The sequence below is a fragment of the Frieseomelitta varia genome, unplaced genomic scaffold, assembly GCF_011392965.1.
Source record: "Frieseomelitta varia isolate USP_RPSP 00005682 unplaced genomic scaffold, Fvar_1.2 scaffold_1011, whole genome shotgun sequence".
Classification (NCBI taxonomy): Eukaryota; Metazoa; Arthropoda; class Insecta; order Hymenoptera; family Apidae; genus Frieseomelitta; species Frieseomelitta varia.
The window spans coordinates 160,505-185,922 of record NW_025108653.1 but is presented as its reverse complement, the minus strand read 5'-3'; the positions used below and the strand labels follow the sequence as shown (position 1 = coordinate 185,922).

The 25,418-nt window shown below is 36.2% G+C and overlaps 5 protein-coding genes across 17 annotated transcripts; 2 read left to right on the top strand and 3 right to left on the bottom strand.

The window, feature by feature from the left end:
* Positions 1–49: 49 nt before the first annotated feature.
* On the bottom strand, positions 50–6,965 carry LOC122534905 (5'-3' exoribonuclease 1). Its single transcript, XM_043666013.1, has 17 exons — positions 6,725–6,965; positions 5,621–6,512; positions 5,283–5,542; positions 5,085–5,212; positions 4,633–5,015; positions 4,273–4,565; positions 3,925–4,187; positions 3,590–3,866; positions 3,251–3,529; positions 2,987–3,150; positions 2,533–2,915; positions 1,994–2,463; positions 1,870–1,917; positions 1,646–1,810; positions 1,359–1,580; positions 830–1,273; positions 50–756 (listed from the first exon to the last, which is right to left on the bottom strand). The coding sequence occupies exons 1-17, from the start codon at positions 6,797–6,799 to the stop codon at positions 574–576; spliced, it is 4,929 nt and encodes a 1,642-aa protein (XP_043521948.1). The 5' UTR covers positions 6,800–6,965; the 3' UTR covers positions 50–573.
* Positions 6,966–7,474: 509 nt separating this feature from the next.
* LOC122532957 (INO80 complex subunit E-like) lies at positions 7,475–10,273 on the top strand. Of its 8 annotated transcripts, XM_043662568.1 has the most exons (7): positions 7,478–7,740; positions 7,846–7,937; positions 8,114–8,270; positions 8,341–8,522; positions 8,590–8,719; positions 8,778–8,950; positions 9,013–9,221. In XM_043662568.1, the coding sequence occupies exons 3-7, from the start codon at positions 8,127–8,129 to the stop codon at positions 9,095–9,097; spliced, it is 714 nt and encodes a 237-aa protein (XP_043518503.1). In that variant the 5' UTR covers positions 7,478–7,740; positions 7,846–7,937; positions 8,114–8,126; the 3' UTR covers positions 9,098–9,221. The 8 variants fall into 8 exon arrangements, with proteins under 8 accessions (XP_043518673.1, XP_043518756.1, XP_043518503.1 ...); XM_043662738.1 differs by lacking the exons at positions 7,846–7,937; positions 9,013–9,221 and adding an exon at positions 9,438–9,765 and having other exon boundaries at positions 7,475–7,740; XM_043662650.1 differs by lacking the exon at positions 7,846–7,937 and having other exon boundaries at positions 8,120–8,270.
* LOC122532767 (sin3 histone deacetylase corepressor complex component SDS3) lies at positions 10,162–12,225 on the bottom strand. 4 transcript variants are annotated; one of them, XM_043662103.1, is made up of 9 exons: positions 12,048–12,225; positions 11,664–11,775; positions 11,527–11,590; positions 11,351–11,464; positions 11,066–11,267; positions 10,826–11,006; positions 10,641–10,758; positions 10,498–10,582; positions 10,162–10,406 (listed from the first exon to the last, which is right to left on the bottom strand). In XM_043662103.1, the coding sequence occupies exons 2-9, from the start codon at positions 11,755–11,757 to the stop codon at positions 10,311–10,313; spliced, it is 954 nt and encodes a 317-aa protein (XP_043518038.1). In that variant the 5' UTR covers positions 11,758–11,775; positions 12,048–12,225; the 3' UTR covers positions 10,162–10,310. The 4 variants fall into 4 exon arrangements, with proteins under 4 accessions (XP_043518038.1, XP_043517802.1, XP_043517877.1 ...); XM_043661867.1 differs by lacking the exon at positions 12,048–12,225 and having other exon boundaries at positions 11,664–12,041; XM_043661942.1 differs by lacking the exon at positions 12,048–12,225 and having other exon boundaries at positions 10,641–10,755; positions 11,664–12,041.
* Positions 12,226–12,494: 269 nt separating this feature from the next.
* On the top strand, positions 12,495–20,293 carry LOC122532366 (protein ELYS). Of its 2 annotated transcripts, none has more exons than XM_043661130.1 (6): positions 12,495–12,814; positions 12,940–13,317; positions 13,382–13,670; positions 13,743–19,106; positions 19,171–19,246; positions 19,471–20,293. In XM_043661130.1, the coding sequence occupies exons 1-6, from the start codon at positions 12,785–12,787 to the stop codon at positions 19,643–19,645; spliced, it is 6,312 nt and encodes a 2,103-aa protein (XP_043517065.1). In that variant the 5' UTR covers positions 12,495–12,784; the 3' UTR covers positions 19,646–20,293. The 2 variants fall into 2 exon arrangements, with proteins under 2 accessions (XP_043517065.1, XP_043517139.1); XM_043661204.1 differs by having other exon boundaries at positions 19,171–19,242; positions 19,471–19,661.
* A 186-nt stretch (positions 20,294–20,479) lies between these two features.
* Positions 20,480–24,008, bottom strand: LOC122532490 (coiled-coil domain-containing protein 50). Of its 2 annotated transcripts, XM_043661315.1 has the most exons (7): positions 23,991–24,008; positions 23,445–23,612; positions 22,805–23,185; positions 22,644–22,706; positions 22,448–22,565; positions 22,209–22,389; positions 20,480–22,133 (listed from the first exon to the last, which is right to left on the bottom strand). In XM_043661315.1, the coding sequence occupies exons 3-7, from the start codon at positions 22,860–22,862 to the stop codon at positions 21,504–21,506; spliced, it is 1,050 nt and encodes a 349-aa protein (XP_043517250.1). In that variant the 5' UTR covers positions 22,863–23,185; positions 23,445–23,612; positions 23,991–24,008; the 3' UTR covers positions 20,480–21,503. The 2 variants fall into 2 exon arrangements, with proteins under 2 accessions (XP_043517250.1, XP_043517331.1); XM_043661396.1 differs by lacking the exon at positions 23,991–24,008 and having other exon boundaries at positions 22,209–22,374; positions 23,445–23,634.
* Positions 24,009–25,418: the final 1,410 nt, after the last annotated feature.

The window sequence follows — 25,418 nt, the reverse complement described above, 5'->3', positions numbered from 1 at the left end:
TGTATATTTGAAAGAATACATAATGAAAGGAATGATAAACAGGCATATGTTACATAATACATCGACTTTTTTATTCATTCACAATAATCAGTGTGTTTTAAAAGTTTACAAATAAATCACTTTCCTTTTTTAATGTAATCTACATATTGTAACTTATATAATACTCAATACTGTTCTCCACACAACATCAAGGCATATAAAATATTCATTTATCCTTGTTACTTCATAATTATATTAAATCAATCTTATAGATTAACTTACATAGTTCAACATCATTCACGCATATAACATTCGACTTGATATATTTCAAAAAAAGAACGCCAGAAAAAATGAAATAAAAATTACTTACAAAAAGTAAGAAGAAAAAGTAAATTCTAAAATAAAAGTCACATAATTGAGTATTATATGCATGCTACTTCACTATTCTTGAAGTTTCTTTTTCCATTTACATACATGCACCTCTGTCTTGTGTGGAATTTTTTACTACACAATATCAAAAGAAATGTGTAAAAAAGAAATAAACATGTCAAAAGGTTTTCCGACTCATTGTCAAATGTTCTTTTTTTTTTTTGTTTAAGTTGAACTTTGATTTTTACTATGATTGATTTCTTCAATTTGCGTCGATATGCAAAACTTCGCAGCAACACGTGACTTTTTAGGCTTTATCACGGCCTGTGTATTTTGTACTTGATTTGAATTACTTTGTACTGGCTTTTGCTTTTCGGTAGTCGTATTGATAGCTTCTACTGTTATCGTCTGAAAAAAATTAAGCGCAGAACTGAGTATTTACAAATGTTTAAGGTTAAAAAAGTAATATTTTAAAAAAAACCTTTGCTGGCAATTCCTTTTCCTTATGTTGTACTGTGGACTTAGGATTGTCTTTGGCACTTTGATTTTCACTGCCTCTGCTAACAGCTTGTTTGGCTGTGACGTGTCTGCTTTTCTTTTGCGCTTGTAAGGGTACGAAAGTTGGACATTTCTTTGTTTCTGACTTTGGTTCTTTCTGATTGTGAGTTCGTTCAGGTTTTGATTGAGTATGATGCTTATATCGATGATTATTATGCTTGGTCGTGTCTTGAGGCGCAGGCACACGATGATCCTTTTGAACCCACTCGGAAAATGGTTGAAGCAGTTTAGGTTCTGGAGAAAAATATGGTACCGCTGGTGGTCTTATATTCTGTGACCAATTACTATTCTGAGGATTAGAGTACCAATGTTGAGGAGGTGGTAAAAATATCTTCATATTTGGCAGTAAGTTAGCTAATTTTAGTTCCTATCAAAAAAAAAAAAAAAAAGGGTAGATAAATAAAGTAGAAATAAAGAAAGTAGAAGTATACTTAAATAAAACTACAAATTACTGTATAAACTTTCTTCGCAGCACTTCCTGCTGCTTGTTCATGATTTATACAAGGATCTCCGACAAATATCCTTTTGTCTGGTAATAGAATATGTGCTTGAATCAAATTATTTTCTCCAACACCAAAATAGCTATATCGAGGCATTCCAACCCCACTGAGTTGAAAGTAATTCAATAATTGCGAGCAATACCAATTTGGCGTTTTGTCGTTCTGTCGAGCATGCTGAAATAAAATAATTTTTTTTTAAATATCTATATATTCATTAAAGAATCGATAAAAATGCTTACATCGAACATTTTTTGCACTAAAGATGGCGTGTCCAACGCCTTGTCTTCCTTTTGTGTATTATTTGAACGTTTATGTGTTTTAGATATTCCAGATTGGACAGACTCTTGAGCGTTGTCATCAGAAATTTTTAACACCGCCTTCAAAAAAGCACTAGGATCTTGTGGCTAAAATACGACGATTAGTAAAGACAGTGTTAAAGTAGATACCACGCAACTATACTTACCGAATTCTCGGTTTCCTTTAGAACGTTCGGCGCAGCTTTGTTTAGCTCCTGACAAACCGTATATTTAAGATTTTTTAAGATTTTTTAAAAACAACTTAAAATTTTAAAAAACTGTCAAATAAACCTGTTTTTTGTGTAATTCATTCCATATCGCCTGGAATTCGGATGCCGGTTTTGTTGAAGGTTTCTTCTGCGCGTTTTGAGGAAGCTGCACACTCTTTGCCACTGGTTTATGCGATATCCGAACGTTCATGGAATTCTGCGCGTTGTGCGCGTTGTACTGCTTGAATTTATGACACAGCTGATTCTTCGGTATTTCTTCTGTACTTTTTTGGATGATCCACGACTTTGACGACATTGGTGCCTCCACTGGCAAATGATTCTCGTTTCTATACGATGTAACCGTATTGGTGTTTGTACACGACGGAGTTTCCTGAGTGGCAGCCACGAAATTCTTCCACTGTTCTGTAGATTCCGTATTCATTTGCGTTCCTTTACTTTGCTCTATTCTTTGTCCGTAACTTATATTTATAAAATCAAGGGCTGACAGACGATATGCACGGAATTCAGAGGATCCATTTATACTAAATCCACCTGAACGTAATATCGAAGTAAATGAAATTGTTTAAATTTATCGCCTCAGGAGATAGAAATTATCCTTACCTATGATCGGTTTGTCGAATAAAACGTCATACATAGTGTCTGACGCATTTTCCATTTTTTGAATTCCTATTATAGTTCCCTTGCTTCCAAGGGGCACCGTGAAATTATCTTTAATGCAGCAAATTCTGTCTAGCAACTGCGTCTGTGCTTTTGGATCAGGTGCGAGATTGCTTATACGTAGAATAGGCGTATAAAGTAAATATGGTTGCACTTGCAGATCCACGATTTTTCCAACGTTATTTGGTGACTTGAGGTACGCGTCCACCACTTCTTCGAGTTTCTTTACTACATTATTTTCGATGGTTTCTCTGCCACAAGCACGACTCTCTATTCCATGAAGTTGTTCTTTCAACCATGCCAATGTATCATTCAATTCTTCAGAACTATATAAAAATATTACAAATTAATACTCAAAATTGCTGAAGATTAATTCGTTAATGAAATTATTATATACCCCTTTGTAAATAGATCTTCTTCTTGAAAAATACACGCGGTTGGATTTTGAGCTAATTTCTCAAATAAAATGGGACATCTCAACATATATCTACGAATTAAGTCGAGAGCCTTGGGACTGTAGAACCATTGACCGTCTTCCCCTTTCCGAGTATAACCAGGTATCTAAAATTATGCGTACAATGATTTATTCCAGGTATCTAAAATTATGCGTACCCCTAAATCAAATATACATATATAAAAGAAAAAATATGTACATACTTACCTCCTCATTTTTCTTGTTGAATTTTAAATTAAATCCGATATTATGCGTACTTTCGTCTTGCTGTAGACCGTTTGAAGACTGTTTCACAAAAATCGTGCCGGTGATTCTGCTTAAAAGTAAAGAACTTATACCCAATCTCTGCGAGGCTATACTCCCATGCATATACTGGGTCTGATAATCCGCCTGAATGTGTTTGATCTCTTCTAACGACGGCTCTTGCATCGTTGTTACAGATACTTTTACCCTGCCTGATTTTTTGCAGACCGCGGATTTGCGTATCTATTAGAAAAAGATCGGAACTTAGAGTCTCGTTATTTTTATATCGCTTTAAAAACATACATTTCCCATTGCTCCGTAATATGGATGTCCCAACATAAAGCATATAGTTCCTGGTTCAAAGATATCCTTGACAGTCGTGTACAACTGTCCGTTATTAGAATGAGTCGCGATATCTTTCACTATAGTCTGATACGCGTAACAAGTCGGCGTTTCGTTCCAGTGTTTCTCAACATGCACCTTTCCCTTGGAGGGGAAAATATATTTTTTGCCTAGCAGTAGCCGTACATGAACTAAAAACTTCGTTTCTCCGATATCCACTCCGAGATAATCTTTATATCTATAAATAACAATCATCATAGAATCGTCAAACGTTGAACAATTTTTGGTTGACTTACGTTTCTGTTATACGTTTCTTCAACACATGCCACTCCATTTCGTTGATACTCTCGTACATCCATTTTATTTGAGAATCGACTAAATTCATCTTCGAGCTCGGTTCGGAAACCCCTATTACCAAGCCTTCCTTTAAGTGAGGCCAATTCACATATACTGATTTACCTAATAATTTCGAGCCCATGGTTGTTAAATCGGTACTGGGGTGCGGTTTTATATGAAGAATCATACTTTCTTGTTGCGATTGTCTCTGGAATACTTTCACCTACAAGCAACAATGATATTTCAATAAATTACGACATTTAAACAGTTAAAAAAACAGTGTAAAGAAAAAGGTGTAGATAATTTACTTTGGCTTTTTCTAAACTGGCAGTATGTTCTATGTATTGCAGAGTAGAAAAACCAGGATAATATACATCTGGTCTTACACCGGGACATAAGCCTCGAATTAACTTTTCCCGGGAGACAGCAATATCCTCGCGATTAATTAATTGTACTTTCGCGTAACTCATGGTATCAGGAAAGTATTCAGGAGCTTTGTAAACACCTAAATTTTCTTCTGTGTAAGTGAACAGGCACATTGGACCATGTCTGTTTCTTGCCCGTTCTTCCACAGTTAATTTCTGATAATGAGGCGCCATTGCTATAAAATTTCAATTAATAATTGGAATTTATCAAAAAGCGAATTATACATATGTTTCTTTACTCACCGTTCAACAAGTCTTTCTCATTTATGAATGGAATAAGTACTACGGCTTCCCATTCTTGCTTCTTGCCATTTAAATCTGTTTCAAAATCCGATGGATAGTAATTAATTATTGGCGATTGTTCCTCGGTTAACAACGTTTGGAACGCGGGCGGTAACAAATCTTTGCTGTAAGTCGGCAACACAGCCAATAATTGTTCGAATGGTAAAAACGGCTCCCCTAAATCAAATTCCAACTTCAAGTCTTTAAAATCTTTTATATCCGAAATATAAGGTGCATAATGATGTGGATAATACCACGACCAACTACAACATCCGTTGTAGTAATAATTTAAATTCCACTGGATTGCTCTAACGTAGCCCTCGGCTTGTGAACGTAAAAAATCTCTAAAAAGTATCGATACATAGTAGACATTAGGAAACTGAGTTCCATAATTTTTTATCGATTACACTTACTCGTCTATATTTTCATATTTTAGTTTATTTATATAGTAATCCTTCTTGCACTGAACAAATTCCATAGTGTACATTTCACAATCTGACTTATCATCAGCAAATTCATCATCATCATACTTCCCTAACGACTGTATTAAAAGATATTGTAGGATAAATATTACAAATATAATCAGTTAGGTAGACAATTTGAATAAGTACCATATCCGCGGCAGATCTAAGTAAAGCATCGAATCGAAAGCAATCTTTATCTTGCGTTTTCCTTGGAGAACGAGTCTCTTCACTAGTTCCTGATCTTTTGTCATTCTTTTCAGTCTCGATGAGAGGTCTCCCTGTTTTACTCTCAAGATACTTCAAATCTGCATAATACTCAGAAAATTGTAGCACGTCGAAACGGCTAAGTCTCTCCATAAATTTCTCGAATCTATCTAATCGTAACGTTCCCGATTCGTTAATGTAACCTGGAATAAATCGATTACTTTAGAAAACGCGTGAAATACATTGCATTTATACACTTTCTCTGTTTTAGATTATCTGACCATCTAATGTAGGCATTACATCCATATATACATGATACAATACTGACAATGCGCCATGTACAATATGTAAATTTGGCAGATGCGGTATAAAATCGTTTCCTATAAGAAATCCCATTAAAATCCAGTCGTCGATTATCTTTTCCAGATCATACGGGAAAGGCAATTTTTCTTTTAACGATGAAAACTCATGATTTATATACTCTCTCAACAGAGACAAATGAAACAGACAAAACTTCGTCTCCTCAGGAGTTAAACAGACTTTCCTTTGTTTCTTGCCAAATGTCAATTCTTCTCTTAACAGTGTAAAATGTATTTCATGGGTACATAAACCTAACATTATTAAGTCTGCGTCTAAACCGTATAAACAGTGTTTTGTATTTACATCGTAACTTGGTTGTGTTTTCATGTAACGTATGTAGTCCATTATTTTGTGTTCTCCCTCGCCAGGAACTTGAGACCCGCTGAATATAACGTTACACTTCTGCCAAAGTTTGTCAGTTGATATTTTATACGTAATAAAATACTTCAATTGCTCGTCAAGCTTCGACATGAAAAGTGTACCCGGCGTTATGCAGTTAGAATCAAATCTCTTTTCTTTGGGTATGTCTATCCCCTTGAGTTTCGCTTTGGCTTCCTGTACCTCAGCATCTTTTGCTGACTTGAAGCGTCTGCTCCTTTGCTGATTGATCTTTGCCCGCGGTGCTACACCGTCAATCGCTATAAAAAATAACTTCTGCGGCTGGATCATGCGAAACAATACCTCGATGTAGCGAAATATATTTTTGAATATAGTCTCCTCTGAAATGCGGAATGTAACATCCGTGTCATCTGGATGTGAACACTCGTGTATAATACCATTCACGTCCAAATACAAATTATCAAATTCGGGTATCTGCAAATGACATACGCAGTTACACACATACTAACAATACATCCACAAATGTATATCTATTTCACCTCAAATGTGAAAATGATCGACTTTTCAAAAATTTAATAAAGAAAAATTTACAAAGAGGCAGAAAAATGATGCAGAAATACATGGAATATGGAAGATACTGGAACACAGCGGGCAAATATTGTTCGCGAGTACTTTTTTTTAATTACCTGATAATCCTTTAACTTTTCAGTGAGACAGGGGTATCTTTCGCTTATATATCGAAAAAACTTCGGTATACCCATTTTTAATACGTGGAAGTTCCTCGTTAACAATCGGACGTGTCGAAATGATTCGCACTGTAGCGGTAACACTTAACAATTTCTTTTCTAAAAACTATTATACAAAAACTAAAAACCTCAACCATATAAGTTTATCAATTTTACTCCAATGTATTTCATAGACAATTGGTTTGGGGAGATGGGACTCTCGTTGGATCTGATTAGATCCGCGTAACATAGCGCGTCGGTGGTGATAATCGTAAATTATTTCCTCCGTAGTTTGAAACGGACATTTCGAAATTTAACATCGAAAAAGAAAGAAAAACGAGCGTTCTCAAACATTCGAAAATTTCTAAGTATTTCTAAGTATACCTACGGTCAGAGACAATTTATTCACGGTGTACAAATTTCTTTCAGAAAGAAACACGTTGTATACAACATTTGTCACTTTTTTTAAATTTTTATTTTTTTCATAGTATAGTATATCTATCAAAGGATGATCGAATTTTTCATTATAAATCAATACATTTATACATTTTTTTTTATCGTCCATCCGTCGAATAAGCATCGTGCAAATTTGTACGAATTTGCAAATTCAGTAATTACACAAATTTCTCGTTTCGTCAAAAAAAAAAAGGAATAAAATGTTGCAGCTTTTTAGTTGATTATATACAGTTGATTATACAATTGCAAGATCGAGAGATCGTTGATTTAATTTGACAAAATCAATGTGCATAAAATGTAAAAGGTCGTTCGTACATTTACGAGAAGAGAAATTTGTCGAAGCGAATCAAAAAATTCGGCTTAACAGTTCGGTTTAACAGTTGAATATGGTAGCATTTCGAAGTTACTATAGAATCGATAAGGAAGTTCAGGATGAAAGCCAGTCATAAACAACTTGTTTATCTTCTTAATCGTTCGCACCGATTATTCGCAATACACGGAAAATCATCCTAAAGTTTCACGTAAGTACTACTGGAAATTTTAATTTCAAATCAATGGTTTGCGGTTCTCGTCGGTCGTTTGTTCGTTTTCTGTTAAATATTCGCCAGTTTCTATTTTACTTGTAGGAACTTAACCTTAAATGGTATCGGAGTAACGTTAATTCAATACTTGACAGAAGCAATCAGGTTCTCTCGTTTGCAAATAAATAAACCGTTAGGTATTGTACAATAAATGTCGAAATTTCTACGACATTCTAAAACTATAAAACGTTCAACAATTGTTTTCGTCTGTGAGATTTGACTTGACAATGTCTTGAAAACGACTGGATTTTGTATAGTCTCATTCACATCGTACTACACTGATAATGCAAACATTTTTTTAGTTTGTCTTTAGTTGCAGATGATCAATGTTGGAAGAATGGTATTGTCGTTCAATTGCAAACAACAATGCAGATGCAGAAGACGATGATGATGACAGTCCGGAGGAGGAAGTGCCTAACTACAAGGATCAGTATCGAAATCTTAAGAGAAAACTAAAATTTTTAATCTACGTATGTATATCTGTTAGTTTTGTATGTATTTCACATATAATTTTGTTTCATCGTTTGATAATTGTTTTAGGAAAATGAATGCTTTCAAGAAGCTTTGAGGTCTACGCAGAGGAAATTACTCAAAGTAAATAGGGATAAAAGCTTTTTATTAGATCGATTATTACAGTATGAGAAGGTAGATGCTTCATTCAGTGAAAGTGATGAAACAGAATCATCCGATGAAGAAGTTACTCGTCTTGATACTTCAAAAAGGTGCTTAAAAACATTTCTGTTGAAAGCAATTGTCATTATTTATGTATTGATTTTTTTTTGTTTCTAGGAAAAAAATAGAAATGGGCATTAGTAATCATACACCTCATCATATACCAACAATGACAAAATCTCAGCTCAATACAAGCAAAAAGAAAAAACCCGCTCCAAAAGTAACGAAATCAAACAGCACACCTATAGTAAGTAATAATATGTAATTTCAAAGAACAGTTACTTGAACGGTATTTTATATTTTAGGTACAATCGTCAAACAATGTGGTACCAATGTCTTTGATGTCAGATGGTCATATGACCCCAGAAGAAGTAGAAAGACATCTAGAGTCTCGACAAACTTACTTGGAACTAGTACCAGAGAAAGCACCACCTACTGTTCCAACTGAAATGTTCAGCAATGATCCTTCGTTAGACAGGTAAATAGTTTATTACAGAAATTTCTGTAGAAGTACATGTGATATGAAATTTATATTTATAGCGAGTCTAACGAAATTGGGGAATTAGAAACCTCTCCAAGTAACATGGGTGAAGATTGCCCCAGTGTGGATATGATGGCCGAGTGACAAACGTTTATTCATAGTTTAGTGATTAATTACAAACTGCACATATAATTACACATCTCATTAATATTACCTTATATGACTAACTGTATTCTTCGAAACGTAATACAAGTTTTTATACATGTAACGAGATAGTTTGTAAATGACCAACGATTCTCTCTCCTGTTTGTAATCCTTATTGCGATGAATATTTACGACGAACAGAAAAAGAATTAACGAATCCCTCAGAATTAACAAATTCAATCTTTTGATAACAATAACACAATAGTTATGAATTGAAATTATCATGTAATTAATTTTCGCTCGTCTTTTTTTCTTCTTCTGAATATGTTACAATGTTCAGGTTAAGCAAGTAAAAATAATCTATAATGATCAGTCAGAGGAGTTCTGTGGAAAATGTTCTAGAAAAAATTATAGTAAAAATCGAAGCCGAATCCAACCAGAAAAATACAAATATTAATTTGACCATAAAACGGAAATATAATTCAAAACACGAGTCGAATAAAAGACCGAAATTAAATCTGCACGAATCTCTCAATGAAGCGACGCACTGTCGTATTTGCTATGATTCTTCTCACCAATTACCTATTATATATCCCTGCAAGTGTAAGGTTGGCCAAATGTCACTACTGTTAACATTTCAATAAGAGTATGAAATAAAATAAAATAAATTTTTTGAAGGGAACCATGGGTGCAATCCATTTGAAATGCCTAGAACATTGGCTAGAGGAAAGTAACAGAAATAGTTGCGAATTATGTGGACACCAGTTCGAGGTCAGGCGAACTCCTCGTTACCACGTTCTACATTCTATAATAATTTGGGTGTTTCTTAATCAACAGCAACATCAATTGTATGTTCGCAGTTTGAAGGCTGATTTACTTCGGAGCATTATTATTACGCCTATGGCGATGGGATGTTCTTACATTTGTATAGTCGCAGCTGATTTTTACGCGAAAACTAATTACGATAACTTTCCCCCAGCACGATGGACAACGTATTTATTATTAGCTATGATGTCCCTGTTACTTTTCTCTTATTTTATATGGATGTACATGGCAATACAGTATCATCAGAAGATCTGGTTTTATTGGTGGCAAAAAACAAGTACAGTAAGAGTTATATTGAATCCTGAAAATAGAACTTCAATAAACTACAAGTCTAATATATCACAAGTTTAACAATTATTGAACACTTAAATCCCAATGTAACGATGGATTAGGATGCTCTTCTTTTGATCGAAATCTTTCCTCGGCTTAGCTGAGATATATATATTCGCACCTTGCTTCCATCCGAAACTTTTTTAACCCAGATCTGTGAAACTCAGAAATTATAATTGAAAAAAACAATATAATAAAAAAAGAACAAATAAATTTTATGAATTTACTGATAATCATTTACTCACAGCTTCAGTTCCTATCGCCGAAATATTCGCAGCAAACCTGGTTAAATCTTTCCCTTCTACATACACTGGTTGCCCGCGATGGAACCTACGATTTCACCATTTAGATTCATGAAATTCTTTTATACTGAGAGATAAAAAATTACCATCGTCTTTCATGTAGAAGTTTTCCATCCTCTATCCTAGTCTCTATCATAGGCGTATCAGAAGGCGGTGGAATATGTTGCGAAGGCATGTTTACTGCGTTGTAATGTGGCAATACTGCTACAAATAATGATTCTCCATTAACTTCACAATAATTCTTCATTACTTTGATATTTTCAGTCAGTACCTGGTTTTCTGACAGTGGTCAGTACTTTACCGCGACTAATAGCTTTTAAATCGCTTTCTATTTCTTTCTCGTCTAACAAATAGTTTAATTGCGCAGGTGGTGGTTTCCTTCGTTTTTCTACTTTCTCAGGTACAGGATCGTTTGGTCGTCTTCGTAATTTCCTTGTCATTACAGGTTTTACCTAGACAAATAACACAAGGATACAAACAATACGTAACACCATTATGCTTTAGTTTATACCTCCATTGAATCGCCTGTGAGTTCCATCGTGTGCCGATCAGATTCGATCATCTTACGTTTCTCTTCCATATCAGTTAGCAAGTTTTCCTTCAAGTCTATCTTTTTTTCCTCAAACTCCTTTACCGCCGCTTTCTTTTCCAATATGTAGTCCCGTTCTACCCATTCTGTCAAATAATCACGGTAAATTATGTTCAACCGTAATCTGCAATTAAATGACATAATTAAAAGAACAAACATAAGAATAAACTGTACTCAGAGTATATTTTATACTTGGAGAATATAGACCTTTCTTTGTACTGAGCTTCCAAGCGCTTCAATTTGCGATTGTACTCTGGATGCGTGCCATCCTTTAATTGCTGCAATTGTTTCTTAAAACTAGCTAACTTATCCTGATAAACTCTGGAAAAATCCAAATAAGTCATTGTTGGCCAAAGCGCAATGATGTAAATCTCTTTACTTACTGCTCCTTTATTTCCGTATACTCTTCAGACTTGCCAAGATCCGTCTCGCTTGCCTCCTCTGTATCTGAAAATTCGCAGATTGTCCGCAACATAATAACTACGATTGTATCTTTAATGAATTAATGAATTAATTGTACCTTCGTCGCTTTCATCTTGTTCTTCACCATCCCTGTCGTCTTCCAAATATTCATCATTGTCCTCGTCAATATCGTAATCGTCTTGACCGTACATAGTTGAAAATGGCGAGTCCTGATATGACATTTTATAATGCAATAATCATTTCTTAGTATTTCGCTAACGATACTAATTATTCCAAGCTAATTTGACAAACGTGCGGCTGTCTCCAATTGAGGTTAGACTGTTAATTGTGACAACGCCGAACAGTTACAATCTTCGTAATATTTGAAATTCATTTCGATAGAAAAACCATTGTAAATTACTATTAGTGATAAAAAGCACTGTTGCACAATGGGATTAGATACGATTCAAAATTGTAAATGTTATTGTCATGATATACATACAAATATCTATATACAATCGGTCAGCTGTATTATTAAATATCACCAAGCTCGTGTTAATATAGTGATATTTCTGCAAATTTTTGATACGTCATTCTAGGCTCTCGACTGGTACAAATAACGTGTATCGAAAGAAATATTTATAACTGATCGCAATAATTTAAACAAAACTCAAATTTAATTATTGTACTTAAGGCTGCTATAGATGAAAATAATAGAAACTTGAAAAGAATTGTACATTTATTTTTCGAACAATTAATATTTATTTTGGGCGAAAAGAAATAATTTTAAATAATAATTTATGAAATGTTGGGAATCGTACATTTTTGTATAATTACATTCATGTTTTGCGTAATTGTATTATATTTTGATTCAAATGTTATTGGTAAGACATGTAGCTAGCAGTACTTGAAGTCTTGATTCAAATTCTGTTGGCAACACTTTCTAACGTACTTCGCAGTTGTATAATTACAGTTTTAAAATGAATGCACGAGTTATGGAACGAATTTAAATGTAACATATTAATTTTTTTTTCTGCATGTTTCTAAATTACATCGTTTCCGGGACACTCTGTCAGATGATACGTTGAACATACGATATCCAAGTTGTGTCAATTGTCATTGCAAATACATAACGAGGTCATTGAAATTTGGCGGCAACATAACCTTATGGTAACCTTAGCAGGAAAGTTTATAAATGATTTTTACTTATTTCGTCTATTTTAACGTTCTGTGCAAAATATGAAAGAAGTAGTGGAAGTTAGTTGCGAGGTAATTCTACTTTCCCAATGGAGTTTTTTCTTGAAAATGTACCGCTTAATTACTGCAGTATTTATTTCATATCATGCTATCAAGAATGGCACTCTCGATTTAATAACAATGTTGTTTTTATGTAGATACGCAACGTTATAGATATTCAGCATTCCATAACCAAGTGTTTAAATAATGCAGAAGGAGATGACAGTGGACCATCAAATGGTTCACAAATATATAACGGTCCCGATGGTGTTTATGGAGGTTTTCTAAACGATGCCACGTACGCTTGGTTAAGTTACGGTTATCACTTGGTAGTTCTTAATACAAAAACTGGTGAAAGTACCAGTTCGTGGACCTTTCGAGCAAAAATCACTTGTGTCTGTCAATTTCCTGCCCAATGTGGAGAACTGCCTTTACTTCTTGTTGGCTTAGACAACGAAGCAAGCAGAATTAAAGATTCTGTGGGCTTATTGTGCATCTTTGATTGCTCTTCTTCTCGGGTTTTAAGAGCTATTAAAGTAAGTATAGCAATGTCACAGAGTGTTTAGAATAAAATATTTGATGTTAATGTATTATATACAGATGCCAGCTGGTGTAGAACAAGTTTGTATTGTATCTGGTGGAACAGAGTGGGAAGAGTTTAATGACAAAAGACCAGACAATATTCTTATGCAAATGGATGGCATAGTTTGTGTAGTATTACGCAATCTTCATCATTTGATGATTGATCTTCAGAGATCTACTTGGGAAGTACCTGATTTATCTGTTACAATGGATGAAATTTCTCCAGCCGAGATACAGTTTCTAACAACGAAAAGTTCATTTCACAGAGACAATAGCAAACATATGACTTGTAATTTGTTAACTCAACGTAAGTACAATTCGGTTCTTGCTGTGTCATTATTCTATTTTGATATGCACGATTGTATTTTTATATTTACAGGTATAGAGAAACACATTGGCTTTAATAGAGAAGATTTTGAATCAAATGCTTTTCTAGCTGAAAAATTAACGAATACCATAATCAGTTCAACAAAAATTGGTTGTTTAATATCAGGATGTTTGGGCAGAGTAATAATATGGCAGAACGATGGCTCCGTGGGTTGGATTAGCACACCTGTGGACGAAACTATGATAATAACGCATTTAGCATTATTAGAACCAACAGATGATCCTAGACCTTTCTACTATTTATGGGTCGTTTTTCAAGACGATTCGTCTAAGGTACCTCCCCTCTTGAGAATGTTTGCCTTATTGTTCGAACGAAAATACTGTGACAGAGGAACCAATTTATACTTCAATCTGGAAGCAGAGCCTGGCCTTAAATTCGAGATCGAATTAGATCCTAAAGACAGAGTGGTTAGTTTGTCTACAATCGAAAGAGGAACTAGTCTGGATCAAACAGAGTCAGAATGTAGAAGAGGCGAAGACAGTCTGCTTCTGATTTCAACTGCAAATAGAACTTTGTTATTTGACTTGAATCAATGGTATAAAGAGCAAATGCCTCAAACCATCAGTGAATGCAAGAATCCAAATAGTATATTGGCCTGTTACAATACAAGTCACAGAACCTGTAATGTAACCGGCAATGAAATAATAAGTTGTACCTATATTCCTCATACTCTGCAAGAATTTCCCAATAATAGTTCAAACTCATCGGAGGAATTATTTTATCCAAATTCGTTGTCTCTCGAATGGTTAGAGTTAAGTTTGTCGAAATTAATATTTTGGTACACTAGAGGTGTTCAAGCCGAATTACTTCGTGAAATTGCCCTTACAGGGCCTATTATGTTAACGCAACCGTCTGAAATATTTCACAAGTGTCTTTCTGCTGGTTTGACTCCGTTCAATACGGAAATTTCATTTTCCAGCGATCATAATGTTCAGAGGGATATGTTATTGTCCCTTTGCCTGGAGCAACGTTGGGCAACCTTTTTGATCAGGTGTGCCAAAGAATGGTCAGACGGAAGTGCCGCGTACATGTATCCAAGTTTCTTAAAGTGGGGAATACAGCGCGCCTCTTCCATAAAAATAATTGCTGACCGCCTGTGCGTTCCTTTGTTCGATCAGTCAGGTAATAATATAGGCGAATCCGAAGTGAAAACATTGAGATTCTGTTACCAGCAATTGGAATGTCTGTCCAATGTAGTAGCCAAGTTACCTTTCGAAACGAGCAGTTTAATCAAGCAACGAAGAGCATTGAAGCGAGTATCTATGTATTTTCAAGTGCTGCTATGGTTTTACGATGTGGGTATGTTACCTGAAACGGAGTATGTAGAGGAAAATCCCTTGCCAATCTCTCTTGCTCTGAAAATTCCATATCCGTTCGAGAAATTGTTTGCCCTATACAAAGAGAAACGAGAATCGATTAAGAACAATAATTCAAGAGAAGAAAACGAGGAGGTGCTCTTCATAGACGAACTGATAAATCGAGAATGCTCTGCCTTGAATCTACAATGGGAGAGAGAAGCTGGAGATCTAAATACCAACGGTTATTATCCTCCACCTTCTTTGCAGTCGTTATTGAGAAGTTATTTGACTGACTGTGATCAGTCAGAGTCGAACGAAATTGAATGTAAACATCAGATCACCATATATCTTCTAATGGACTTAGCTACGTTGTTCCAGGGATCCTACCCTGGAGTGGATCAACTGATCAAATATCCTTCCTCCTTCAAGATGAGTCCCAGCCTCATAAAACTCACTCAAGCATTCTGGCTTCTCGATCACGAGGATTATCAGGGTTTCTTGGACATGATGACCGGTCAATTAGTCAGTGATTCTGATATCAAGGACTGGCATCATAAACTCGTGCTAAAAACATTGATAAGAAATAGTCAGCATAAGTTAGCTTTGATGTATCTACGCATAAAGAAGCCTCCTTTGTCGTCCATTCAAGAACAGAGCACGCTAATAAGTTTATCGGTGGAGCATGGTTTGGTTCAGTCTGCTTTCCATCGTAGACCACAGTCACATTACACACAATTACTAATGTGCTTCTTTCAAGCCTGCAAAAATTATGACAAACTCGGCGATATTTTACATTTGGCCCTGGATTCTGAAGAGGAGGAAATGTTCGTTAAGTTTCTGGAGGACTCCAAGTCCGAGGATATAAAATTATTGTATTATTTGCAACGTTGCCGTTACATGGAAGCCAATAGTGGAAACTCCGCCACTTTGTTCAGCTCGAAGAATGTACACTTCGATATGTTAAACGCCTATAATGCCACTTTGCCTGACGTAGTGAAACGATTTTCCATATACATGGGTAAAACGAACTTGGATACGGATTTAGAGCCCAGATACCCTAGACCTATGACGCACAACAAAAGCGTTCAGAAAACCGCGAGTATTTATGAAATGGTTATTAAGAAGGCAAGGGAGACCTATCTCAGGGCGGAGAAGTCTGTAATCCCGTTCGTCACTGCTCCATGCGCCACGTTGAAGACATGCAACGATAAGATCAATATAAATTGTGTAATGTCTCCCAAAGTAATACAAGTCAATAAGAAACGGACCTTGGAGGAGGTAATACAGGATGAGGAGAACAGTGGTATGAGAACGCCGGAGAGAACAAAGCGTAGGAAGTTAGTGGATGATGGTGAGGCAGCATTGAGCGCAGCATTTAATACGCCATTGGTGAAACGAAGAATATCCAACAACAGAGACACTCCGATTGAAACTCCGCACTCTATTCTGAAAATTCGGCAACTTATAAGATCCTCTACGTCCCCGACTACTGCCAACGTGGAGGATGACATCACGGATAGTCCGTTGTCGGACAGGGAACGTAAAGTCAATCGACAGATACGATTTAATATTAGTCAGTCAAAGAAGAGCAGTTTCCAGGACGAGGCTAACGGAGAAGAAGATTCTTCCAAACTTAACGCTACTGATGAAAATGAGGAGATGTTCGTAAGTCCAGCGACGAGTGACAAATGTCTGACTGAGAGTCCAGTTTTGTCAGAGAGTAGCTACACTTGTAAAAACGTGTACACAGCTCGGCCCAGACCGAGTCTCAGAAGGACCTACCTACAAACTTCGACAGAATCCATAAACGAGTCTTTGGCCAACTGTTCAAGTACAAGAAATTCTGTAAACTCTCATTTGAACATTCCTCCGGTCAATCTGACGGACAGCTGCTTGTTAAAGGGCACGCCACAAACAACCAAAAGATTGTCTACATTATCTTTCTCTACTTACTCCCCTACAATACTTTCTCCAAACAGCAGCTTCGAGACGAATCTCCCTCAGAAAAGGTTCAGTGACACTAGACAACAAAATACTAACTATAATTTCCTCGTGGCTTCAACACCCTCGATAAAGAGTTCCATGTCCAGAAATCGTGGCCCTAACGAATCAGTCGACGCAGAAGTTGAAGAGAACATTGTTCCAGAAGCATTTTGTGAGAATAGAGAAAACGTCTTGGACAATATGCATCAATCGAATCATTTAGAATTTAATGACAGTAACAGATTACAGGAAAATGTAAAAAGTAAATGTACAAGCAGGGATCTCTCAAGCTCTAAATCCTTGGAGAACGTTAACGAAGAGAATGAGGAAGAATACAAAAGTCTTTCTGATGTTTCTAACAACTTGAGTCGTTCGGAGGGCAAAGAACAGCATCATCGATCGTTTCATGAAAAATTGCAAAATGAATTCGGGCACGATGAGAAACGCGTCAGTTCAAAAAATGGTGAACTCTTCGACATTACTGACGACGAATCTTCAAACAGCGACGAAGTGTTCCTAGTTTTGGATGAAGAGGAGAACGCAGAAACGCAGGAGATAAAAACGGCACCGGCAGATACAGACAACATCCGTTTCGATGTCTCAAATATTACAGACGACGAATCTAGCATAGAAATATTAGTCGATCATCAGAGGAGTACTGCACACGTAGATAAGGAAGAAAGTATACGTAACCAGTCTAAATCCTCTGCAAAGGAGGAAGAAGCTGAAGAGAAACGTGAAACGAAGGAGGAGTCGATACGACTTGATAATAACAATTCTAACTGCAGGAAAACAAGAAGAAATTCAGCTCGAAGTGATTCATCGGGGCATACAGAGCGAAAGGACAGTGTCAATACCTCTAATTTAGACTCTGTATCGCCAGAAGTCACGCCTAGAATGACCAGGTCACGTAGTGCTTTATCTATATCGAAAGAAACTATAAATTCGCCTTCCAAGGAACCTTTACATTCACCTTCCAAGAGTTCTGTGAAGACGTCACGATCGAGACGAGCCAGTTCGCTGGTGAAAGAAGTGTTAATCGCGTCTGTAGTAGTTGCAGATGAAAATGCCAAGCGAACGAGCTCTTCCGGATCATCCGGGCTTTCGTCACCAAGGAAAACCAGAGGCAAGAGAGCATCATCTGTGGCCAGGGATGTTTCCGTAGAGACAGAAAGCGAGGAAGCCAGGACTCCAGTAAGAAGGAGCACAAGACGTTCTGCTTCTGTACAGAAGGAGCTGCCAGATCTGGTTAAACCTTTGACAAAAAACAATGAAACACGGTCGACGTCAAGTTTAACACCAGATGACGAGAAAAAGATTGAAACAGAGACTAAGAATTCAAAAGCCAAACAATCTGCAGCAGGAGCAAGGAAATCGAGCACAATCTCAACGAAATCAAGAAAGAAATCTGGAACAGCTGAACAGGGAGTGGAAGAGTCTAGTATTGCCAAGCCATCAAGGAAACGAAGCAGTTCAGTCCCTAAAGAGTCAGTCAGCATGGTAAGAACTCGAAGCTCTAGCAGTGTAGCCAAGGAAATTATCTCAGAGGAGTCTGAACCATCAGAACCGGTGAAAGAACAGTATTTGGTGATGGAACAGATAAAGAGTAAGCCAGCCTCAAACACACGTAGTCGTAGATTGTCGATTCAGTCAATACCAGAGGAGCTCGAGGAAATTTTAAGTATACCACTGAAAGAGAGAGTCTCTGCAGAAAGCAAGAAACAAGAGGAGGCTGCGCAGAATTCTCGACGGAGAAGAGCAGCAAGTGTGGAACTATTTCAGGCAGAGACAACCAGCAGGAAAACCAGAACCACTGGCAAAGAAATCTGCAAACAGACAATAATGGAGGAGGAAATGATGGAAACTATGAGTCCAGCGGATGATTCTAATTCTAAGAACGTATCTGTAAAGAGAAAGCGTCGTGTATCCGAAACAACTGCTCAGGAAGCGAATGAAGCGACACCGAAGTCAAGAAGAGGTCGAAAACAATCGGCGAAACAAGATGCTAAGGCAGCTAATGAATTTTCATTTTCACAGCCAGAGAAAACGGACGATCAGCCATTGGATCAAAAAGGTACATTGTATAATGTAATTGATTATTAGGATAATTAATTAATCGTTTGAAATTTTATTTACAGCCATTGGAGAAGTTCCAAAGTACATGTTTTCACCGCCCCATACGAGATCAAGGACCATGGCTTCTGATATTCGTAGGTGGTTACTTTTCAATTAAATTAATTTGCCTCTTTTTCAGAATCTATTAGCTTACTTCTCTCTCCTACCTAAGCGTAGCTCTACAATTGTACACATCCAATGCTTTACAACATGTTCACTCACACTTCTGCTAGCTAAGGACCTAGTTATTTATGTATATGCTTCTTCATTACCTTTTAAATGTACAGAATTGATATTAAAATTTTTTCTTAATTTCTATATAGGATAAATGACTCCATTCTGATTTTGCGCGAAGATAAGGAACAGAAAGAGAACGAACAAGAAACACGGACTAACTTACGAAAGACCATAAATGTGAAAGAACCGGATCATTATTATATACACCGCTGTAGAATGAAGTTTGTATTACCCAAGAGATCGAAAAGTACAACAGATTAAATGTAATTTTACGAAATTTTTTTTTTTTAACCATTTTTTGCTCAATCGTACATTCAGTTATCTAATTTTAAATAATTTACAATCTACAATCTATGATGGATCATATACAGTGGTTTTCTTTTAACAAACGTGTACAGTGGATAATATGTAAAAAAAGTAACGTTGCTTTTTGAATTTAATTACACGGAGAGGAAGAAAGATGCATTAGAGATTATGATATGTGGGACCATGTGAAACGAAACTTTTGTTACATCATAATGATGCGAAGTTTATCACAGAGCAAGATTCATTTCTAAAATACAGAACAAAATGAAAGGAGACAGTCTTTTATTATTAATTTGATAATAGTAATGGCAGTTACAATAGCTATATTTTATCAGTGAATAATCTCGTATCATATGTAAAGTTTGAAACATACGTTTATTTTGCGAAGAATATATTTTTGAAAATTAACATGGCTTATCTAGAAGATTATTCAATATAATCTTGTTTGACTAGTTTAATTAGTGTTTTTTTGTGCCTGTCAAGCAACTCGTTCTAATTAATATTAAATTTACACAGTATGTGAACAATTTGCAAAGAAAAAAAGAAAATCTTAATTTACTTCTGTATTTTTTTGAATATTAAAACAGTAAAGAACTTCGAAAATGTATTATAACAAAGTGAAAAGAACTTTCTCTCACTTTAAATTATAAGATTCATTATTTTTATATATCCAATTGGTAAATATATTTGGTTACATTAAAGTGATCTTTTTTTTTTATGCAGTAAGTTCATGGAATGAATTATTGTGACGTATATTTGTATGGGAACTTTTGATGAAAACTTGTATCATAACTTTGTAAATAATTTATTAATGTACCCATGTATAGCTGTATTCATACAATAAATGTAAAAAGAAATTAATACATATTATCGCTATCGAATAAATTTCCAATCACCATAAATAAGTACCTAGTTAAACTTAAATACTGAAGCGACATTAAATAATAATACTACAATTGCGCCGCATCTACGTTATAATAGATCAGTAAAAATTGTATTATGATCATATAGTATCTCCTAAAGTAAAGCTTACACAAAATTGTTTAATTTACCAAGCACTTGTTTTATAACGCGTATTGAATATTTAAGAAAAAAAAAGTTCTTGCGTTGCTAATACTAAACTTTGTCTGGTACAAAATGAACGTTACAAATGTCCTCTTTGGCAGTATATATTCTTCTCAAGGTTCTGCGCCTTAATTAAAAATTAAAAAAAAAAAAATTTTGCTTTAAAAAAGAAGCTTGGGAAATTCGTACGTATGTTAAATCTATATTAAATTTAGAGAGCAATAATTGTATATATAAACTCGATTAAAATCTCTTTCAATTATATCATTTGATATTCAGTCTAAATGATTGATATTTGTACATCACTGCTTGATACAATTAATCTTCTCTTTTTAATCTTAATTCTGATTGTCTACTTCTTTTATTCTTCATTCTTTTTTTTTATAAAAATCTCTGATATCATTGTATAATATATATTCTCGAGTTCGATATAAACATACATGGAAAAAGGCAGATCTAAGATTCAGGACGGTGTAATTCGTTATCAAATGCTAATTAGTTATCGATATTTGTTCATTTCCTTACACCGTACCTTTTTAAAAGGCACATTTATCTTTATATTGCTTTCGTTAAGTATATCTCTTCGTGAACGAAAAATGGAAAAATCTTTGCAAGTTAGATGCATATACAGTAAGAATTTCTACGTAACTTATGAGAAGTAACTTATATATCGTCTCTTCATGGCAACGAAAATATCCTATCGAAAAATATTTCTTATAGATACAGAGATAGATTTAATAGACTATCTTTACTGCTGTTTACAACCATCTTTTACTCGACGTTTATGTTTCTCTTCGTGAGTTTGGGACGGGGATTGCATTTGATTTCTTCGTTGTCCCTGTATAGGCATGTAACACGGAGCATCATCATTCATAAGCTCCTGCGGAGGTGTAGGCAATGAATACGTAGGACTTACTGTGCTACTTGAGCTACTTGAAGTGTTTCTATGCGTATTTCCATTGTATGTAGGATCAATAATTGCAGCTACGTTTTGCACCTCTCTTACATTTTCGCTAGATTCGTCCAGCGTCTGTATCTCTTCAGGATCAGGATACTGTGGGTAATTTAAGGTTGACTGAACTCTAGTCTTGCCTTGTGTATTGCCTTTCAATTCTAGCCTGTCAGGTCGTTGAGGTTTCTCCGCAAGATTCTGCTCCTCTAATTCTTGAAGCTGCTGCCGTTCTAGCTTCCTTTGTCTTGCTCTCTGTCTCGCTTTTCTTATCTTCGCTCGTTCCTTTTCTTGAAGCATCCGCGCTAGTTCCGCATCCTGCGCCTCCATCGCAATTTTTTGATCTAACAGCAGTTGCTCATTAACGGGGCCGTCGTGATTATCCACAGCATTTTCTTCTTCTTCTTGCTGCAGTTTCTTCGCTAATTCCTACATTCAACAAACAAGTGAAAAAGTTAAATCACGGCACTGTAGATACAAAGTTGAAATATTTTCTGAAAATACCTCGTCTTTTACTTCTTGAATGTGTCGTTTCATTTCAAGCTGCGCAGCTTCGTCATCCAGTCTCAATTGCAGCCTCATCTGCTCTTGCAACTCTCGTTCTCTCTGCCTTTCTTCTCGTTCCAGAGATAATGCGATCTGTCTTGCAACAAGGGCGTCTCTTTCCTCTCTGAAATCAGAAATACTGCAATGAGGTGTAAACCTTCACACAGCCCAGTGCAATCTGAGGGTTGAATACTAACTGCTGTTGAATATAGGACTGATATCTGAGCTCTTCCAACTCCTGCTCAACCTTGGCCCTTGGTAAGTCCTCCCTAACTTGCGCATTGCGGATCTTGTTGCCCGTGTAGTGTTCCCTAACTAATAAGATATAGCAAGACAATGAAAATATTCAGTGGAAATCAAGGATATCACAGAAACTAGAGGTGGTACTCTTACTTTCTTCGTCTTGGAGACGGTACGCAAGAGCTCCGTCTTCATGCACCAGCCATTCACGACACACTGCAACACCGTCGAAGGAATGCTCATTAGACATGTCAGTCGAACGAAGTGACTCTGACTCAAGAGTAACAAGAGGCGTTGGAAAAAATGCATCGTACCTTCGTTTACTCGGCCTGCCTTTGGCAGTGTGTCCGAGCTCAAGACAGATTTCGCCATTTCTCATCAAGAAGTCGCTGTCTCAATAGTGGGACACGTTCTTTCGGTCGATTTTCTCATTTACAACCACCTTACAGAAAACATACGTTGTTTTCTCTCCATCTTGAACGGCGATGAATAGAAATAAAGAGTTGTGGTGGTGCTATTCCCACCGTGCATGTGCATTCCACTTTTCACAGTGTGGGTAAGAATGTTCGTAGAGCACATTGGGGACGTAGTACGAGCGGTGAGTACACGCATATGCCGACGACACTTTCGAGCCGGGCTTGGACTGAATGTAAGCGATGGGTGCGACGATTGCTCGACAATTCTTGTAAAATTTCCTACAATGAAAAGACTTCAGTAAAATTCTCTGCAATGATAAATACTGATTTGTTTAGTGCGGTTGCATCTGTTCGTTGAAAAAATCTTTGCACCGAGCAGTGTGAGTTAAGATAGCTTGAGTTAATGGAAAATTGTTCAACCAGTCGTTTGGTTAAACCCATCGCTATTTTATTCGCGATTGCTATGTAGTTGTAATGTTTGATTGTGTTGGTGTTTCTAGTAAGAATAGTACACTGGTAGTAAGGCGAGCGTACTCACGTCAAACGTTAGTGAAGTGGATAGTAGAGTTTCCCGTATTGATGTCACCCGTTTTAATAATACGGTCCATCAGGCGTATTGTTTGTCTCGCAATGGAAAATAATAGTAGATCTTCCATCGTTTAAAAAATATTTTTTGAGTAATTAGTGCGACGCCGTCATTCTTTATCTATAAGTTGGATTGTTAATAAAAAGAATTTACTGTGCAAGATGTGAATTGGAGCGAAACATATTCTGGAGTAGACTATTATATACATTGTTAGAAATTATACGAAATGATTGTTCCACTAACCAAGAAATTAAATAATCTATATCTTCAGTAAATATTTTCGTACAGGAATTTAGAATGTAATTTTATATTTATATCTCAATATTTTCTAAATATTATTTTTCTGCTTTAAACATTTCTTATAATCTAAGGATGTCACAAATATCGACAGCAATATTTACGAATATTAGAATCATAATTAAGTAGCGTAATTAATGTTCGAAAAAATGAATATTAAAATAATTTATCCATATTTAAATTTTATTGCAAATGTAGTACTTTGAATTTTAGTTGTTACGTGTCTTCGCATTCGGTTCTTGTCGCAAAATTACTGATATAAAATAATTATCATCATAGTACCTACAGGGTAGAAAACATTAGCGCCGCGTTGTGGCAAAACAATAGAACTAAAATCTGTTTCTGTCCTTGTCGCACGCTGTTGCCCTCCTTGTCTATCGCACAACTATGTCTGTCCTTGTCACACATTATCGCTCTCCTTATATACCGCGCACATGTCTATCCTTGTCGCACGCTGTTGCCATCCTTGTCTACCGCGCCTATACGTCTGTCCTTGTCGCACGCTGTTGCTCTCCTTTTCTACCGCGCAAGTATGTCTGTCTTTGTCGCACGCTGTTGCCCTCCTTGTCTACCGCGCCTATACGTCTGTCCTTGTTGCACGCTGTTGCTCTCCTTGTCTACCGCGCGTATACGTCTGTCCTTGTCGCACGCTAGTGCCCTCCTTGTTTAATGACGCTAGACAAGGAAAGCAATAGTATGCGACAAGGACATCCTTCGATCTATTGAAAAAAAAATTCAACTTTTTACACACACGTTTTTTTAGGACAAAACACATACAGAACGAAAGCGGGGAGCCTAATTTTAAGGAGGTATATAAAAAAGTTCGCAAATTATTCCTCTTAATTAGGTTTTTGTCATAATTAGTGCGAACTCTCACAAAATGGACATGGTGGCGCCATCTAGCGGTAAGTCAATGGTACTAATTATTTATAAAAATACTTATTTCTGCATTTTACGGGTCAAATGAGGTATGAAAAAAAAGCTAAGGGTCTAATTAGGGTAATACAATCGCCAAAGTTCACAATTTATTTCGCTAAATTAGGTTTTTTCGCAAATGAAAATTCCTCTGTTTTACGGGCTAAGAAACACTAGCGCCGCGTTGTGGCACACCGGTGGAACTAAACGCTCTATAACCACATAAGAGGAATAATTAATTTTAATTTTTCACGCTATTAATTTGCACTCCACGAGCACATATTTGATAGATAAAACTGTCAGTTACGTTCGCAAATAAGTCTGAATCTAATATACACCATAGTTTGCGCGAAATTATGCACTCACCACTGGCACTACTACTAACGTAAACGAAATTTAAACATTCTTTATATACGTAAATTATACTTAAACAAAACATAGAACGCAAGCTAAGGGTCTCTGAAATCAAAGACGCAACCATAACAGTTCACAAATGATTCCTCTTAATTAATTTCTTCTCGTAATTTGTAGAAAATTTGTCACCTGTCAATGTTTGAAGGCAACGGTGGCGCCATCTATTGACAACTCGGTGGCACTAAGAGTAGAAAATTCTGGTTTTAGTACCACCGAGCTGTCAGTAGATGGCGCCACCAGTAACTTGCCGCGGTTTAGAGGCAATGGTGGCGCCATCTATTGATAGCTCCGTGGTACTAA